At 37.6% G+C, this 19,706-nt stretch overlaps 2 protein-coding genes across 6 annotated transcripts; one reads left to right on the forward strand and one right to left on the reverse strand.

The window, feature by feature from the left end:
• The first annotated feature begins 1,511 nt into the window (after positions 1 to 1,511).
• On the forward strand, positions 1,512 to 17,401 carry LOC107268400. Of its 2 annotated transcripts, none has more exons than XM_015741148.2 (11): positions 1,512 to 1,836; positions 2,543 to 2,608; positions 11,479 to 11,793; positions 12,052 to 12,279; positions 12,352 to 12,660; positions 12,996 to 13,295; positions 13,373 to 13,678; positions 13,758 to 14,060; positions 16,522 to 16,669; positions 16,763 to 16,923; positions 16,994 to 17,401. In XM_015741148.2, the coding sequence occupies exons 2-11, from the start codon at positions 2,563 to 2,565 to the stop codon at positions 17,338 to 17,340; spliced, it is 2,463 nt and encodes an 820-aa protein (XP_015596634.1). In that variant the 5' UTR covers positions 1,512 to 1,836; positions 2,543 to 2,562; the 3' UTR covers positions 17,341 to 17,401. The 2 variants fall into 2 exon arrangements, with proteins under 2 accessions (XP_015596634.1, XP_015596635.1); XM_015741149.2 differs by lacking the exon at positions 1,512 to 1,836 and adding an exon at positions 2,153 to 2,454.
• On the reverse strand, positions 16,477 to 18,699 carry LOC107268403 (COMM domain-containing protein 10). 4 transcript variants are annotated; one of them, XM_025085715.1, is made up of 4 exons: positions 18,413 to 18,552; positions 17,913 to 18,276; positions 17,627 to 17,829; positions 16,477 to 16,729 (listed from the first exon to the last, which is right to left on the reverse strand). In XM_025085715.1, exons 1-3 carry the CDS (start codon positions 18,493 to 18,495, stop codon positions 17,629 to 17,631), a joined length of 648 nt encoding a protein of 215 aa, XP_024941483.1. In that variant the 5' UTR covers positions 18,496 to 18,552; the 3' UTR covers positions 16,477 to 16,729; positions 17,627 to 17,628. The 4 variants fall into 4 exon arrangements, with proteins under 4 accessions (XP_024941483.1, XP_024941484.1, XP_015596638.1 ...); XM_025085716.1 differs by lacking the exon at positions 16,477 to 16,729 and adding an exon at positions 17,409 to 17,447; XM_015741152.2 differs by lacking the exon at positions 16,477 to 16,729 and having other exon boundaries at positions 17,412 to 17,829; positions 18,517 to 18,699.
• Positions 18,700 to 19,706: the final 1,007 nt, after the last annotated feature.

Consider the following 19,706-nt stretch of genomic DNA (forward strand, 5'->3'; position numbering starts at 1 on the left):
GTGCAGTCAAGCTGTGTAAATACATATTGATAAGATTACATGGAACTCACGTCCAGAATTTAATACAGGTAATGTACAGCTGCTTGATTATTATAATTCATATCGCTTAATTATGTAAAACATAATGAAAACAGTCAATGGCCACATCAGGAGTATCTTCTTTATTAAATTATTATAGGCTAAGGATATTTCCAAGACATCCTATACGGACTACAGGGGCAGAGACCATAACTAAATATCAAGATATCCACATATAAATACCGCTAATCAAAAATTGTAAAATTTAAAAAATTTCATTGAACCACGTATTGGAATTCTCTTTTGAATAAGAACGAGGTTATTCACCGTACAAGTTCAAGGCTATCCAGCGGCACGCGTACAAGGTCACCAACTGTGCAAGTACAAGATTGCTCATCGTACAAGTACGAAAAATTGTCAGAACCGCAAGATCAAGTGAGATGAGATATCACACTGTTCTTGTGACTGTATTCTGATTTCCAAGTTCTGATTCTTAAGTTTTAAAATTATCTAAATGAAAGATTTTTGCATCATGAGTGAAATATTAATGCTGAAGGTGCAGAAAGGTATGAGGTACTCTCAGTGCTATATGCCTCTGATTATAGAGTTGATTTGCATAATTTCTTCAGGGTCCTCGAGGACGTTGTTGTAGACAAACGTCGTTCTACCCGAATACCTGCAGTTCATTGCGTCAACCAGTATCGCTCATGCCACTGGAATTAGCTGCCTACTACTGTAAGTAGAACTGTTTTATATATAAATTTAGAAAAGTTGTTTAATTTTCGAAACTGACAAAATGACATAAAAAGAATACATTCATATCAAATCGTAAACGCTAAACACCGGAGAACTCAGTTATTGAATTCTATGCAATTAATGTCACTTCAAAAATGCATTTTTAAATTCATACACAAGCTCATATATTTTCCGCCCTTATTGAACACTTTAAATAGAATAAACAATTGACAAGGATCTAGCTCTTAAGATATTTCTAACATAGCAAGTAGCAAATATTGAATTTTCAATTGATACATCTTTATTTTGATTAACCCACCTGGAATAGTCAAATGAGTATAAATGAAGAAATCAATAATATAATAAATATTTGCACAATTTCAGGGTCGTGTCAATGAATTCTCAGAGGACCCCGTAACGACTATTCTACGAGTTTCGAACTTCATCAGGATCAGATGTAAGCAGACACGATGATCCAATCGTCTTGGGAAGTGTATGAACTATAAAAATGATATTCGCGACTGAATCCCACCAGCCGATACAGTCTGCCATGGGCATTAAGTAAGCAAAGTCCTATTAAGATCAAGATGCCGATCAAATTCCTCCTGCGAAGACCATGCTGTTCGGCAAACACAAGGGGACGAGTCGTGGTGGTGACGGTACGACAGCGAAGTGGGGACTTGGGGTCCGAGGTCTGGGGTCGGGCCCCAGGGCAGGGGCCCCAACTAACCCCCACGCTCCTTCAGGCAACCAGGCGAAGCACCGCAAGAACAGCAACGACCATTCGACGTTGTAGTCTTGCGCGTAACTCCGAGCACGCGACCTGAGAACCGAAACGAAGGCGCTGTCTCTTTACTCGTTCTTCATTTCGTCACTGCTTTGCAAATTCGTTCTAAGAAGTCAAATGTTACTTTGCTAAAAACGGAGATCGCTACACGTACAGGATACTAAGAAAGTACCAGGAAAGAATTCTGAGTCATTCGAAGTGAACTGGAGCTACCAGATATCCTGTGGCGTTTCAAGGATATTATTTCATCCTTAAAAATCGACAGTGAACAAGAATTAAAGATTCTGCGAATAATCGTAAGTAATAATAACTTCACTTAAAAAGTCATAAAATGCGACAAGAGCCAGCTGCAAAAAATTATTATGTAAATTTCATTATTCTTCCTGAATCCCTCTAACCTTCTTTTTCTTTGCAAATTATAATTATCCTTTATTATAACTTTTTATCTCAATATTCTCTACCTGGACGGTATACTCTCCCGTTCCCCGCAAAACAGAATGGCACCTTCTGCGCATGTGTATATATATACATATATACGCTTCTCCATTTATGCTATAGCAAAGCGTGTGTACATCTTGCATCGTCTATGAGGCTACTGTGTCGCGAGTTCCAGAAGTAAAAGTCAGTGCCGATCGGCCGCGCAGAACGTAAACACACTCACGTTACCACTCCTCGTCTAAATTCAGTTCTTTTAATGGAAACTTAAATATTCTACGCGTCCAAGCTTTTTCCCTTGTCGAACATATAATTGATCCTAAAGTTTGATAATTATTTATAACTAACCTCAAATTCATTCCAAAGGTTTTATCCGTCACAATCGTTACACGTGATCCTCCATATTCTAGACACCCGAGGCAATCCTCGGCCGTTAAATATCCGCGGGAAAACAAGTGTCGTTTGAATATTGTTCAACGGTAACTTATACCTGAACTTCGACGGTTCTTCATGAACATTTTTTATCAATATTCAGTATTGTTCAAAGGAATTATTTTGTGGTTCCAGTGACAGCGATCCACGTCCAGATGATTGTACGCGTCACGCTTATCGGGCTGTTCGCCATTTGCAATGGTGAGTTTTATTGATTATTATTTTAAAACGTAGCACAGTCATTTTTTATTAAGGATATCGGTTAATATAAATTCTAAACGGTACATGACTAATCTTGAAATACTTTTATACTACATTGCTTCCTTCTACGTCATCCGTCATTCTATACTTACAAGACTGAACGACTTACTCGTGACGTATGACAGTCCCATTCGTGACCAATTGTTCTCCGTGACGTTAATTCCGTTATCTGCAGTCGTATACTTGAGTACGTCAAACGCTTGTCAAAAACGTCATCGGTTTTGTTGTATGTTTCAGAAATGATTTTAGTCATGCTCAAATTTATTGAGATACATGCAATGCTAAGAACATGATTTTTTTTTACTCTACTGACATTTTTGTTCGATGACTAATGACGTTTTGAGATTTACCTGACGTAGCATAACCGACGTGAGAGTTGTTGCTACGGATTGGAGTAGCGAAAACATGAGTTTCAGGGATAAAAAGTGGGATATGCGAAATTCGACTATGCATTGGAAAACATGACGAGGCTTGGATATTCGAAAAGATGTATTATTTATTAAGGAATGAAAAAGATCATTCTACATAGATTAGTCACGATGCTCGAAATCCTTTTCAAGAAGTGTGACGGTAGCGTAATTAAAAAAAAAATAAGAGCGTTTAAAAGTGTGATTTCACTTGGCTGATTTCACGTCGTTAACTGGATTTTATGTAAAAATGATTAACTACCTGATATCATTAGGTGTTACTTTTTTATCGCGTTAATTAATTTATTTTTTTTTCAAGAAAAAACTACCATTATACATAATCAAATTGTTGACGTCTGGCTCCATCGATATGGAAGTATATAAAAATCTTAATTTTCCAAACCTTGAATTACCTTTCAGCTACTTGTCACAAATTCTATAGTCTCGTGCAGTCTCTAATAATAGTAAATCACAGAAACTCTTCTCCTTCGAGGATCGTCCGATCACGTCAACAGAAATTACTTACGTAATTAGTCATTAGCATGAATTCGAGTGACTAATTGATATTAACCGCTCTTGCGTAATGCAGGATGCACGCTAACTTCGTTAAACAACGTATTTGCTGTAAATCTGAAAAAAAATATTTAACCACATAGCTACAACGTCAATCACAAGTTATTTACATTGAAACACCCTGTACGTTTTATACGCGTTCACCTATTCCTTTAGAAAACCAAGTTTTCCCCATTATGCATCGTAGCACTTTCAATATCTTCCTGTATATCAGAAGCTTTCCTACAGCTTGGTTCACTTTCATTTGGCATTTGTAAAGCGAGGCGAAGATAAATATCGAACCGGTTCGATATATTCTAGCGAATCGACCGAATCACGTCGGTATTCAGTGATCGATTTGATTCGACGACTGGCACATGCGAAACGTCTTGTAAACGGAAGTTAAATGTAAAATCAGATACTATAGCATTAAATGACCTTTCGCAGATATTTGGGTGCGTCATTGACAAATTCACATAATGTATTTTTATAATATTCATCATGACATCCATTAGACCTGTACGAATTGAGAATGACGATTTCATAAGAATTTTATATCATTTTTGTGGCGTCTCCAAAATTTATAAACAACCTCGAAGAATCCTTGACCATCACGGTCCCTTCGATTATGCAACGGGTTTTAAATGACTTTTATAATAATATATATTTACTATAAAATAATGACAGCTTCACAAGAACGAATATATTAAGTATATAAATTATTACGGTTACGGCTTCATGTTGATTTTTCCAGCCGATTGTGAACTCGCCTATAGGATCTCTCGCCCATTGTAGGATCTAATGACGCGTTACATGAAGCCTCGTTAATATGCTACGTGTCATCAATTTTATGACACAGATGGTCTTAGCCTTGATTAAGGGCCGTAACGCAATGATTCCTAAGGCTGTATTTTCAATGAGTAACGAAAAATTGTACGACGACAAAAACAACGTTCACAATATTCTTAGCGTTTTAAATGACGACACGTGTAAATGCGCGCAATTCGCGAGGCGTGAATTTTGCAATTTTGTTTTGTGAAATATTTAACAAATATTTTTTGTATACAATTTCGACGACCGATATTCAATTAATAAATAAGGCACGATGCCTTTAAGACGCGTGCACAGTGCGTCGACCGGCGCTACAAAGTTTATGTTAATTGCCAATGGGATTCACTTTCATCTCGTATGTCGTTAGAATAACAAACGACGCCAATTTTCGCTCCGTCCGACGATTGACGTAGATAAACGTCGGCCTGAACCACATGAGAAATTATGTCGGTCTCACACGAGCGTAACCAGAGCGAATCGAATAGCGAATCCATAGACTTTTTAACACGGCGTGTCACTCGCACGAGAATTCTTTCGAAACGTCCTGTGACAAAGTTATCGCTTTGACGTTACATGCGAATCAGGCACAAGGCAGTCACTGACAATTGGGTGGGTTTCTGCTTCTTTATACGGAACAGCCAAGGTTTGTTACTATGCGAAAGAAAAGTATGGGACATTTTATTTGAGTATCGATTCCTTAATCCGCCTTCGCGAATTCAACTTGTGTCATCGTCGTTTATAGAAAGTCATTACGCGAAATTCTTTCGTGAATTTCGCATCGCGATACCTGACGATACAAACAGTTTTATCTGTCGTCAACGCGACACTCGATACCACGCTGGGTAACTGTAGGAATGCGCACTCTGCCGGATGCATATCGAACTGCATATCACGACTGCAGTTACATGTGTATAACACGAGGTCTATTAACGGTCAATCATAAACGACTGAAATCGACACCTCGGCCGACCGGTCCTAGTTCTATGTATCAATGGCGCGAATGCCAATCCGTTGCGTAATTTCCAAACGTGACCATAGATGTCACTGAATTCCAAGCATTTCCGGACGCTCGAAACAAACACGACGAAGCTCGTCATGCAATATTTTCATGCAACTGGTCGTCGATCGTACAAAGTGCAACGACGCATCTCGTCTAATGTCAAGTATTTTATAAATTTAACAAATCATTTTCTTTCTCTTTCTTCGTACTGAAGATCAACGATTGGACGTCTTATGTATTCTGTGTCCAATCATATGTCACACTTCCAAATTGTTACAACCAATTAAGCGACCGGTATTGACAGGTCGGCGCTACAATGTCAGAATCACCTATCGGTCGCACCGGCTACGGAATGTTAATTAAAGTAAGATATTAATAGAATTCGGCGCCCGGGCCTTTTTTGCTCATCCTTTTTTCATACCTTCGTAGAGCGTTGGCTCGCCTCCTTCGTTAAAAGAAACTGGTTCTACAATGGCGGATGGCTTCGACACGATGCAGCGTGGTGTATTTGGCCGGACATTGGTGTTTCTCTTTACGTTCCCCTGTCTATATATTATAGGGAACTCTCTTTCTCTTGCTCTTGCTCCACGGCTAAAACCTGATGTAAACGATATCAACGGCAAAGACAATCTTTCGACGTGGAATTTTTAGAACGACGTCCTGCTCCTTAATTTCTTTTTTCTTAACAATTATAAATACCAATGAATTTTGCATGTAAAAATTATGAGGTGCTTCAACTTGAATCTGCCGTGAATTTTAGGAAATAACTAAAAAAAAAAAACGAATGACTTTACTTGCCATTAAATTAACTTTCGTGCGTAAGATTCGCTTCTGTAAGCTGAGTCATTAACTTTAGGATTTGGAGGTCATCATCGATTTATCAGCATTATCAATAATTGAAGTAACTTCTTTTTTTTTAAGGTTATCCCACTTCCGTATTTTGGGTCAGAATCATTTTTCACTCCAATTTATGTAGTTTCTATGACGATCTATCACTGTCGCGTTAACCTCAAAAATAACGTTGTATGCATCACTCATTCGTTATTTCTTGTCATTCCGTGCCCGAAAAGCGTGATGAAGTTATTTGAAAAAGAGCGGGAAAATGAACGTTTCTCGGCCATGGTAGACGCTCCTGACCCACAAACAGATATTGTATGCGAGATTCAAAAATTTACATAACAGGGATTCCCTTGGTAACACGATGATTGTGTCTATATGACAGAGACATAAGTAACACGTTCACAGCTTACGAGCGTTCCCAATCCTCCATATGATTGACATGTTTCTTGAATATGCACATACCTTAACGACAAATTATCGTGCAGTCCAGGTGCATCCCGTACGTGGAACGTTATACGTGTAATAACTATTTACATAGTTATACTTTAACCATAAGATGACTTCCACGTGGGTTTCCCATTTTTAATTATCTGAAGATTTTTTGTGAAATTTTTTTTTCAAATTAAACCCCAGTACACTCATAAATTCTAGTCATTTTTGACATGTCCAAATTACAACTTACGTCACATTAGACGCTTTAACCATAACCTGTGGACAGCATACGTATCCTGGGTAAAGACGCATTTTCATGATATGAGTGATGTCGCCCAAGTGTATTTTGACTCGAGTGACGTCTGCACTTTTGCTACTTTTTTTTTACCTTCTACTGACATCATTTGGAAACGGTTTTTAAATGCTCATATGTCAATTGCAAAGTATCACGCGCGCGGAACGAATCTGCAAAATCGTAAAGGTCGTGGGTATTGTATGACAAAATATTTGACAGCAAGTACAAGTAATTTGCATACAAGTATCCGCGAAATTGCCGCATCGATTATTATTGGCGTACATCGAATGGCCCTGTATGCCTTTGACACCATATGCAAACGTTGTTGGAGACATGTTTTCTTTGCTCAATTGAAGCCCCACCTTCTTCTTTGCTTACCGCCGACGTCACACGAGTTCTGATTACTACTTTACATTAGTCTAGAAGTTGGGATCAATAGTCAATATTTTATTTATTGATGGTTCCGATTGTCACTCGAGCATCATTTCGCCCAGTTAGGATACATGTACAATTTCATTGATATTCTACTCGCGATTTGTCATTGGATGAAAATTCAAGGCTTCCTGGGAAGATCTTTCGTCGTATCTTCATCGCAATTTCCGGGTTCAATTTATGCGTTTTTCAAGGTCTAACAGTTTCGTTGCTTGTAACACCGAAAGGGAAAGTAAGGCATTACCATTTCGACGATTTTTTTTACCTTGTTTCTGAGTTCACTGAACCCTCAATTCCGACCCGTAAATAATTATTTCAAATTTTCTATTGTTACTTTGATATGCGATGCAAAGTCAAAATCGAACTTTTTCTACAATCAGTAGCATTTTTTTTTCTAACAGAAAAAATTATTATTATGAAACATTCATAAATCATTCGTTAATTTGAAATCGATGGTTTCAAACCATCACATTCCAGTAATCTCATAAAGCCTAGCAATGTGCATTGATCCAAGTCAAGATGAGATCAATCAATACTATTGGATTTTTTTCTCAAAAAAAAATCATTGATATCCAAATAATTTGTAGTAGAAAAAAAAATGTACAGCTTATTCTAACAAAATTCAACTTCCATAAGAGTCATACTGTTTGCAGATTCTCTTAACGTTATCCGGCTTTTTTCTTCGGACACGACATTCTTCGAGCATCCGGTAAAATTACTAGGAGATGACTCTACCGTCCGAATCCCGGATGTCCTTTCAACCTTCCACGAAGAGCCAGGAATAAATCGTTCCTCTGAGCAATTTCACTTGGGCAAAAGTTGCAACCACTAATGATACATTACAGCTTGAACAAAAAAAAAATGAAGAAACAAGAACAAAGTCTGATCGTACCTAGGGCCGGTTAGCTTTCTGATATTTTACATTGTATGAATTCTCTGAAAAAATTATTTACTTTATTATTCACTGTAGTGTACTTACGATCGGCCATTGTCAATATATCCAATATATCCATTGTCAATATGTCCTATACCCATTGGTTATGATACATCAGAACCAACAGTGACTAATTATTGAAATACGAATTATCGTAACCAACTACAATTCGTAATATGATTATTATTTAATCTAACACGTACAGTTCATTTCCAAATTATTCTAATCGACAATTGAAACAGTCTGGAAATCCATGAAACTAAATGCGAACGGTTTAGCACGTGGATAAAAAATATATTAGCCACCGTATTAAACGTGTGGTAAGTGTCAACGTGGCTCATTCGCTCTTACATGTGTAACATCAAATTCCAATACAGATTGTACATATAATTTTCATTCTTCCTGTGCATTATATCATAATTTTGTTTGATATAAAAAAAATTTCGATCGGCAGAAATTTTTGAAAAATTTTATTCAAATTCGACGACATAGTTACAAGGTATTGTCTTTAGTGAACAGGATGTAGTATAATGATTTCTTGCAGCTGAATCAAGTACACGGTATTGCTAGGAACTGATAGGTTTTACTTGGAAAATTGAAATGCTTTTTTAACAAGGGATTTAACGTCAGCTGAAAACGCCCGACAAAGCTCTGCAGTAATGGCGGTTTGGCAGGGATTGTATAATTATGATTTCATGAGTGGTTGCACCGTTCAAGTGAATCCGGGTACAGGTTAATCCCCCAAAAAACACTTACGTGTAAAAAACTACGCCAAGTACAGGAGTGCTGTTTATTCCTCTAATAAAAAGTATTGATATCAGATTATTGAGGTCAAGTACATAAGTCACTACATGTTTGCCTATTATATGATCTAGCACTGGCCCATCATTTTAATTATATTTTCAATATTTCCTATAACGTTTTCGCTACTCTTCTATGTTACTACTGCTTCCCGTGTTTAATTACGATTTAATGGTGATTTAATAATTAATAAAACTTTAGATGATTCCTTATCGAGTACTACTTGGCGGGTCCATGCCAGGAATTCCAAAGTACTTACTCTTTACACGTGCTCATAATATTCTAATGCTGTATGTCACCTCCCTGAGGGCCGCTATCGAAATGGAATTTCGTCGTAACCACGGACGCTCTTTGATATCCTCATTCTACACTCTATTTGGAGCTTCTATTATCTCCAACTATCCAGCTCCCTGAACATATAGACATTGTTAAAATTATATGAAATTCCATTATCGTCGTATCAGTCATGCACGCCATGTCCCGGATGTCGTAATTTTAAAGGATCTAAGCCATAACAATTTTTAAGCTTAACCCAGACGAGTCTTTACTGACTATTCTGCCAATAAAGTATAAAAGATCGTCAAGCAATATCCTGAGAAGGATGTATAGTGGAAAAAATTTTTTTTTTTTTCAAAATCAAGTAAAAGTCAATTTTGAATTTCATACCTTGCAATGCGTCTAGATAATTTTACGAATTCAAATCATTTGATTCGGATGATTTAAACATTTTTATTAATTATGTCAATAACGTAAACATTCTCCTATGTTATTCAGGTATCGAAGTATTTCGTATTATCCTCAGGTCATGCAACTCCTCTACAATTACTGCACGGTTAAGCCGTTACTCTTAATCTCGATAGACAAGAAGCGATAAATACACTGCCTGTATTACGCGGAGCCATTGGAGAAAACCTTGTGCCGCTTAAAAGGAGGAATATATGTATATATATATATATATATATAGTGTTACGTCCCGTCAAGAATTGGTGTTCAAGAATTGGTGTAAATTGATCTCCAATGTTTTACTGGAAGCTCACGTCGGAAGAGAAGTCATAAAATGATCGCGACAATGGCGAACTCAATGTAATACTCAAGGCGTCCTTCCAGTGTCAGCGACCACTATGCGACTTGAGGACAATCGCTTTGCAACAGGCTTCGTGAACATTACGAGACAATAATATGAGCCATACTCTTCTTGCATGGATTATATATATATATATATTGCATATACTGTATAGAAAGCATACACAGCCGTCTCCACATAGTAACGCGACGATAGAGATACGCGTGAGTAGTAATAGATCCGTTATAGCGAGACCTGGGGGCGTGGTTAAGTAGGGGTGGGGGTGAGTCCCAAAAGTATTACGGTTAAAATTTTTCGTTTCGAACTCGACGCCCCAAAAGTTTAGCGAATGAAATTTTTTCATTTTAAACTCGACGCCCCAAAAATTTAGCGAATGAAAATTTTTCGTTTCAAACTCGACGCTCCAAAAATTTAGTGAACGAAATTTTTTCATTTTAAACTCGACGCCCCAAAAATTTAGCGAATGAAAATTTGCGTGGCAAGGCGATTGCCTACGTGACGCCTCAAGCTTCCTGTTCAATGTGTCCTACATATCCGTAGGCTTTCGGCATGTCTTTCTTATGATTTAGCGTCATTTATGTCTGGAGAGAAAAAATATTTTCTAAATATACATTACAAATCAATTAAATATGTCTGCGGATATAAAGAGGTTCGTGTGTCGTTTGAGTTGAAAAATGAAGAAATAAATTTTTTGTATCTTCATTTGTTGTCGTTAGATTTTATATGTAATTAAATAATATTCGATGACAGTCCAGATAAGTTGACTACGATCAGCTGGTACAACTGTTAGATAGTTGTATATAATTAACTAGGGGATATCGTTCTTACGTGATGCCAACCTCGTGATCTTAAACAATGATGACAAAATGATGAACAACCAAGGCGGTTATTTCAAATGTTTAATAATCCATGACGAATAAATGATAATGATGACGTTAACGAGCGTCATAGAATTCAAGACCCGAATTACGCGGTATGAAATTTAAAAATTATTTTTCAACAGAAATTCAATGTCACGAAGCTAACCAGATTTGTAAGCGAGTCACGAATGATAACCATTAAGATGATCAATGTACTACGCGAATGTTGTAAGGTTGCCGTGAACCCAAAAAAAAAAAATGTCTTCGGATGCAATTCGATTATATATCCTCTGATACTGATCCTTTGTTAGCTTGTCTGAAAATATTTATTTTGGTTTTCAGGACTCCCAGTTTTGGAAGAACCGTCTGGTACCATCGCATCTGTCAATTTTGACAACACACCCACCACGCCACCTACTGCAGCTGATGATGTAGAGGGTCATCCTATGGATGATATTCTACCAGGAACTAAGGTACCTCCAAGCACCGTTGACTTCCTGGACGTGCCTCAACACACGGAAACCGAACTGGGATCATCCGTTCTATTGGCTTGTAGAACTGTCAATCCGGTTGCAGAGTGTCAATGGTCTTGGCAGCCATTGCCACCGGTGCATCTGCCACTTCCGGATATAAACGAAAGCTCATCACTGTCCACGTGTTAGTAATACGATTGAAATTTCTGTTATAGTTTTTAATAATAATTAATGTCATTAATTAGTTGTTACTGTATCAGTATAATTTATTTTCCTTTGAATTGGACACAGACATTAGGCATTTTTTCCATTGACAATTGTCAATAATAAGTATTATCAGTTGAACAAGTCAGGATCAGTTAACATGTAGCATTAATTATAGTATAGAGTATTAACCAAGACTGTAATTGCTGTTTTATTGATTTTATATTGTTTTCTATAGCTACTGCGGTTTCGCTCAACGCAACAACCTCCAATACTCCAACCGCTCAATCATTACCAGTTCGTCTATTTCCTGCATTTGGAAATAATAGCAATGATTGCTCGGTACGATTTTCGAGTACCAAACATGAACAGGCTGGTTATTGGACTTGTGCTGCGAGAAGTTCTCAGGATGATCCTTTTACTAGCACGGAACCAGCTAAGCTTAGTATTATTAATGATAATCAGGGTAAGTGGATATCTTTTTATTGTCATCAATGAACAGGCAAAATAAAAATATTTGGGATTCTCTTTTTTACAGAAGTAACCATTGCTTTCGGTAAACACGAAGAAACTGTAGAGGCACAGGCTGGTTCCTCGACGCAAATTATGTGCAAAACAAAGACCCCAGTTCGCGAATGCCAATGGTCCTGGCGCCAGTTGAATCAGTCTCAACCATGGAATTTGGAAGTGAAGAAATTTCCAGCCTTTGGAAATGACAGTACTGAGTGTAGTATAAAATTCAAAAATGTTCTACCGGAACAAGAAGGCTTTTGGACCTGTGGAGCACGAACCCATCCGAACGCAACATTCACTCAATCTACTCCAATTAGATTTTTAATATCCGAAGGTATTATAAACTGTTTGATATAGTTTTTTTTCTAATTAGATCATTACATTATTTCTCAAAATACTTTCGATGAGACAAGAAATCGGCATGAGGGTCAGTAGACGCATTACTTAACTTGCGGTTTATCGCTTAAATAACGGAAAACTAATTATAACGGGAAATTTGCCATACCTCCAACAAAACTGAAGTTACTAAATTCTATGCCAATTTAGGAAAGTATGCATGATCCAAAGATGTAGTGTTCAAGCACTTTAGCTGGAACACACATTTTTTTTCCTATCCAACATTGACAATCTGTCGATCTCTACGATTTCCTTCGTTGCACTTTGTTCCAGTCGAATTCGTACAACTCTCTCGTGGCATACAGATAGCAGCCGGTGAAACGGTATTCTTGCGATGCCTAGCCAACAAACCTGTCGTTCAATGTGAATGGTCTTGGAAGGCAACTAATTCTAGCGAGGACACAATGATAGTAAAGAAATTCTCACCAAATGAGGATAATGATCACGACTGTTCAGTTAGATTCAAGAACATCCTCCACGAAGAGGAAGGTCTTTGGACCTGTGGAGTTCGTTTAACTCCGGGTGGAGTTCTTCACGAAGCTCCTCCTGCGACAGTCTCCCTTCTGCCATCTGGTAAGAATAGCATAAATTAATTTAAAAAAAAAACTTAAGACCTTTAGATTACAAAAAATTTATTTTACTTCTCTTAGCCAAATTGAGCTTTGCGGAAACCCCAGAAGACACATCGGTACCAATCGGCAGTGAAACTACCCTAAAATGCGTGACCACTAGCCGCGTAGAAAAATGTGCCTGGACATGGAAGCCATTAAGCGGAAGCGACAGTGAAATCGTAGTTCGTGAGTTTCCAAGTAAGGGGGATCTGGGTAGAGACTGTAGCCTTGAACTGGCGCATGTCTTCACCGAAGAACAAGGTCACTGGGGCTGCAGAGTATCAGTGACGACCCTGAACACAATGTTGGCTTCGCCAATAGCTAAACTCACAGTCTTCGAACAAGGTTAATAATCAGCAGACTCATTAGTTGATCCACGCACGTGCATTAAAAAATGTCCTACTTTATATCTTTGATCTCGCAGACGATGTTCGGTTCTCTGAACTCTCCAAGGATATTCAAATATCTTCCGGAGGGACCGTCCTCCTACGATGCGTCACTTCCGCGGCAGTGGAACAATGCCGATGGTCACTTACGCCAGCAAATTCAAACACCACCGTTGTGGTAAAACAGTTTCCAGCTGCAGGTGCTGAAGGTCGGGACTGTAGCGTCCGGTTGAGCCACGCACTCGCAGAACAGGAAGGACTCTGGACATGTGGCGCCAGGATGCGTGGCCAACATAATTATACAGATGCACCATCAGCTAAGCTCAGTCTCCTGCAACCAGGTATCATTGAATCCTGAGAGAGGAACTCGTCAACGTACGAGACGTAAATACGTTGCGCGTATGAGCACCATATCATCTACGGTGCTGCTGCTGCTCCCGCTGATAATGATGGTGGTGGTGGTGGTGGTGATGGAGGTTGAAAGAGGATTGGTGCTCAAAATCACAAACTGCACGCGTCGTGAGATACCTTAATTTTTAGACTCATCTCGGCTGACGAAGTAAACACCCGTAACAAATTGTTTTTATGTAAGTCCTCGAAGTAACCACGAGTCAAGATGAGATCATCATATAGGAAAAAAGAGATTGCAGAAAAAATGTTCTTTAATACAATCAATATGTATCACGACATGAGTGCTCATCCCCATTGAAAACAGACGTCCGTCTCTATGACTACAACTAAGTTTCCTAGTGTATTGCCATAAGTTATTGAGTTTTGCATTTATTACGTCATACGTATAGCTTTAAGATCGATTTGCATTTATTAGCCTTAGTGTCGCCCCTTATTTATCGCTCATCGCTAGCGTTCATCGTTTATCCTTTCTCTTGCCAAAATTACTTAGCGAGGCGCGAAACGTCGGTAATTCTAAATATTTAACAACGAATTCACACAAGAGATCGCATTTTCATATAAAAATAATCCTTTTGGGGATCATCTAGTCTCCGTTTCTCATCGTTAAATGACAAATCATTCATCCCCAAGTGTATAGCGTCTTCCTTTAACCCTTAACAATGACCTCCAGCCATTAGCGCATGCACGCACCCACGCATAAAAATGCACATACGAACGCAAAAGACTCTCCCGTAGAAGCTTTTAAGTAGTAACGCTTATCGATGATATTTAATTGATAACACGTGAAAATTCATTATTATAAAGTAATAATAATTTAATTTTCTCGTTTGATATCATCGTCAACGTCATTCAGAATCTATTCGCGTTTATGTATATCTATGTATACAACTTATCATAGCTAGGCTCAAAAAGCATTTATTATTATGTACGAAAGTTCGCTCATAACGACACTCTCGCGATATCGATAATAAATAATTGTCCTATCGCTTCCACGATATTTATTTTTGTCCGCGTCATAGAAATTCGCCCGCGATCTATGATCGCCGCGATTCATCTTATTGCGATGTACTTCGAAATCCGTGAAAGACTGAAATCTGAGCTGTGAACTATGGAAATGGTATCTTTGGTATCCACTGTGACTTTAGTTAAAGAGAAAAAGATTTCTTTCATAGGACGATTTAATCCAAAATGATAAACGCCGTTTGAACGGGATACGTTGATTAGGAATTCAATATAAAATCATGAACCAAAATGGAGGATGCCATAAAAGTGCGTAAAGGTAGTCCGACACGGATTTTTGGAGATTATATATTACCTTAAAACTAGTTAGACAATTTTTAGAATTAAGCTCTGACTTCTTTAGATAGATTATACGTTGTATGTGTGTCAACGGTGTTTATAGTTGGCACAATTAATTTCGACATCCACTCATATTCGCATAGGTAATTTAAAAAGAAATTGTAGGATCTGTGCCCCTTTTAAATCACGGGGTATCACCTTCGACTGATCTTTTATAAGACAGTGAAAAAAATTGATGACAACTTTTATTTTCGCGTAATCCACATGCAGGGCCAGTACTATGTCGAACGTAATGTCACGTTGTTTTTTTTGCCCGTGAAAGAGGATGAATGTTGTGCGATACGTGTAAGGGAGCAAATATCGCTAATTAAAACTTGAAAAAAAGTGGATTTATTGATTGCAGATTAGTTCACATTTAGCTCTTCGTGCTATTATGAATGTCTTAATTGCGCAACACTTATCGTCATTCGTCATTACGCACATACGAATGCCCAAAGATCGGCTACATTTAATGTAAAAAAAAAAAAAGAAAACTTCCTCAATAAAGGATAATGCGAAAAGGAACTAAGATCGAACTACTCATTTCTCGTCACCTTCACATTATATGTACAACATTTCATATTAAATCCACGATTTCCACGTTGTCATTGCACTTCAGGCATTCTCGCACTGTGCCACCTTATTGCTACTGTGTCTTTTGTACGCCGATGCACGAGCGAAAACAGTCATTTTGAAAGAAACTAAACTTCCGGTACTATGATGGAAGCCGTTAAAGATTATTGAGTATGCGTGCACCTTGTACTTGGTGACGGTGACCTTGGTTTTGGTCTTAACGACGCACCCATCTGACAGAAATTATCACAGAACAATTTAATTAATTGAAGAAATATGCGTTAAAAGATTTTATCATCGACCACTACCGATCATGCTTACACCGGATGCATCCACATAAAAACAATGAAAATTCTGTACGGTGGTGAATGGTGTTTTTGATTCTTCGGAATATTTGGAAGCTTTTGGTAGAGCGATAAGAGAAATTGCTATGCGTTGATCAGCATGGAAGATTTATTAGTGGGTATTGACCATTTTTAGAACCTGTTACCATGATACTTTGGGTTGCTACTCATCAGAAGGTCTCTCTGGCGTGTAGGGTACGTCCTGTTTCACCAGAAGCCAAATGTCATTGGTTCCATGCACCGAATATTCATGTGCAACAGAATAATTCTACGAAGATGACTAAGTAAGTTTTACATGTATCTTTAAGACTTGTCTTTGATTGGCTTTGATCATTTTTGATTAACTGAAACAATTAATATGTAATTTTTTTGATTAGATACAATGTACAAATGAATTACTCCTCGGGGATATGTACTCTGCAGCTTAAACCTGATCATACTGATCTAGGACAATGGACCTGCAGATTTACCCTGAACAATGAGAATGGCATATTGGAATTAGGAAGTACTGCTGTTGTACTTCTTAATAATGTGACTGGTTTGTATCAGAGTAACTGATTATAGGATAAGACGAGGAAACAATAAGGATTAATTTTACTTGTTCGTAGATGAAAAATTGGGATGGATTGTAGGAGCTTTAACTACCATGGTATTATTCCTTATGATCATCGTCGCCGTCCTGGTCGTCTGCAAGGCTAAGCTCTTTACTCGACGTGTCCCGGAAGTCTCGGAAACTATGTCCAATACTGAGAGGAAACAAAACAATCAATTGTGCTCTGATCGATATACTGAGGGACCAACAAAGATAAATTTCAGATTTTCTGATCAAAATTCACTGGATAGTTTACCAGATGTAAATTCTGTTATACCAAATAGAAGTCCACATTTGTATGAGCGTGTCGAAAAGTGTACTGTGCCTGTATCGAAGACGTTATACGAAAATGTTAAAGGATAATTCTTGTTATTTCTTATATTTGTTATTATTTTTTTAAGGTGTATAAAGAAATTTTACCTAATAACTTTTTATTCTGTCGTAAATCAAATTATATTGAATAAGTATACCTGTAAAAACAGGATTAGGCATAAAAGTATAAGTTACATCGTTATTAATAAAAAAGATATATCAACTTATGATTACTATAAAATTTGCGAGTACGACTGTAGTTTTGAATAATCAAAACTTTTCGAATTGTCTATTTCTCCTAGATTTTATAATTGCAAGCTTTATACTGTATACATACATTTATTTAAGAGCATCCAATTGAGCTTGAATTTTCTCTAAATTCTGATAAAGTGTAGATAAGTCCTGTTTGTTCATTTCGACTGTCAAATTTGTCGCTGGTGTGCCAGTTAAACCTAATTGAAGCAAAACAAGTGGTCGTGCTTCTTTGCTGATTCCTGATGACGATGATTGCATATTCAGACTCCAATTAATATCGTTCACCTAAAATTGATATAATACAATGATCATGATAAATCAATAAAATACATAAATGTTTAAACTTGAAATTGACTTCTATATGTTACCTGAGTATGAAATATAGATTTTTGTCTTAGGACATCGATAATTCCTTTGGCATACATGACCCATGCATTTAATAAAATAACAACTTTGTCATCTTCTATATTAAGAGGATCCTTCATGTATGCTTCCATAACTGCTGGTTTTACAATACTATAAGCAGCTTGCGTATAAATTAACGTAACTGTGTCTAACAGCAAACTCAGATCATCTTTATTTAGATCAAGAGAGATTGATAATTTCTCTTCTTCTTCAGCACTAAATACTTTCGTATTACTGCCTGATTGTAAGCTTTGACAGATACGGTTAACGAGAAGGCGAAATTTCCCACTATCCACTCGATCGATGATTTTTAAACCCTTTTTAAGCCTGAAAAAATACATGTATAATATTTCTCCAATTTGAATTTGATTTATATTTTGTACCACCTATGGGAGTGCCATCTACAAGAAAAGTTTATACAAATGTTTAACGTCAGAATATGATCACGAACATATGAAATTACCAAAAGAGTTCTTGTCTACAGATACTTAGAATCATCAATAAAGTTATTATTAAAATTGCATCAAACATTATTGGATATATCATGATGAATTAAGGCAATTCTACCTTGTAGTCACAACAATCCAGGCTGCCATTGCTCCCTATTATTTACTGCAACCTGCGAGTAAGTAATATTAGAGAGATTAAAGTTCATATGTTGGAAGCCGAGATGAGTACGGAGATGCACAACGTTACAGTTTTAGCAGAGATCAGTAGGGAGATGCACAACGCTACGATTTTCGGCGATACTAAAATCGTGGCGCTAAATCATAGCGGCGAGTCCGGAAGTAGAATATTGTGATCATCGCCTCCGTCGACAAAGTATGTCCCGTTGTACCCGAGCTAAACGTGAACACAAACGTATAGCTCGGCGGGCAGAGGTTCTCCGCTACTCACCGCTGTTTCCCAAAGCAACCCTTAAAACGAGACCGGAAACTATAGAACATCTCAAGAACTATTGTAAAAGCCTATCGTTGAAACATTTTTAAGACATTTCTAAGAAAGTGCAGTGCCAACCTGACACCCGTGTGGCACCTCAATTTATACTAAATATTATTGAATCTTGATTTACTTGAGGTTTTTCCCACATAGTCTTGTGCGCGGCAGCCGCGGGACTCGGGGGTTGTCCTCAAAAAAAAAAAAAGAGAAACACGGTCCCCTATGGGGCCACGGAGGGGTCGTTGCTCCCTTGTGGAGAGGCAGGACCTCACGGAAATGGGCGCGGTGGGGCCCATTTCGCTCCCTTATGCTTCCTACTTTTCCTACATTTTCCACTGTTCTCGTTTCTCGCTCGTCCAGAATAATCTGGTCTTCGTGCATACGCTTTACGCATCTTCTTCTTGTCTTGTTCCCTCAGTCATAACCATCTTTCTTCTTCACTCTTTCTTTTTAACAATCTTCCTCTTTTTCCCTTCAACAACATCTTCCCTGTCTGCTGCCTCCAAATGTTTCTACTCAATTTTCGAATCTCCTATTCCTTTCTATGTCTCCATGCATCTCTCCTCCTAATATATCCTTAAAAACTAAGTTTTTAAAATGTTTATTGGGAAAAGAAAAGTTTAAAGTGGTAGCGCATGTAACATACAACACGTATATTATATTGTAGTGATATTGTATGTAGTATATCTCTAATGGTACTGTTATTGTTAATCTTTCGCAAGCTATATACTGTATACGTATACTGTATCATTATTGCATTTGTCCAATAAATTATCTTGTAACACTTATACACTTTTCGAATCTCCTATTCCTTCCTA

Source organism: Cephus cinctus, unplaced genomic scaffold (assembly GCF_000341935.2).
Source record: "Cephus cinctus unplaced genomic scaffold, Ccin1 Ccin1_scaffold0542, whole genome shotgun sequence".
NCBI classification, from domain to species: domain Eukaryota; kingdom Metazoa; phylum Arthropoda; class Insecta; order Hymenoptera; family Cephidae; genus Cephus; species Cephus cinctus.

What these genes read in the sequence shown, in the direction of transcription:
- LOC107268403 (XM_025085715.1), bottom strand. Translation starts at nt 18,495, where the DNA reads ATGATATATCCAATAATGTTTGATGCAATTTTAATAATAACTTTATTG. An exon ending in TGTAGACAAGAACTCTTTTG is followed by an intron (nt 18,277 to 18,412) that starts GTAATTTCATAT and finishes GTATTTTTTCAG; the next exon opens with GCTTAAAAAGGGTTTAAAAA. An exon ending in AATCTATATTTCATACTCAG is followed by an intron (nt 17,830 to 17,912) that starts GTAACATATAGA and finishes TATCAATTTTAG; the next exon opens with GTGAACGATATTAATTGGAG.
- LOC107268400 (XM_015741148.2), top strand. Translation starts at nt 2,563, where the DNA reads ATGATTGTACGCGTCACGCTTATCGGGCTGTTCGCCATTTGCAATG. An exon ending in AATTCTACGAAGATGACTAA is followed by an intron (nt 16,670 to 16,762) that starts GTAAGTTTTACA and finishes TTTTTTGATTAG; the next exon opens with ATACAATGTACAAATGAATT. An exon ending in ACTTCTTAATAATGTGACTG is followed by an intron (nt 16,924 to 16,993) that starts GTTTGTATCAGA and finishes ACTTGTTCGTAG; the next exon opens with ATGAAAAATTGGGATGGATT.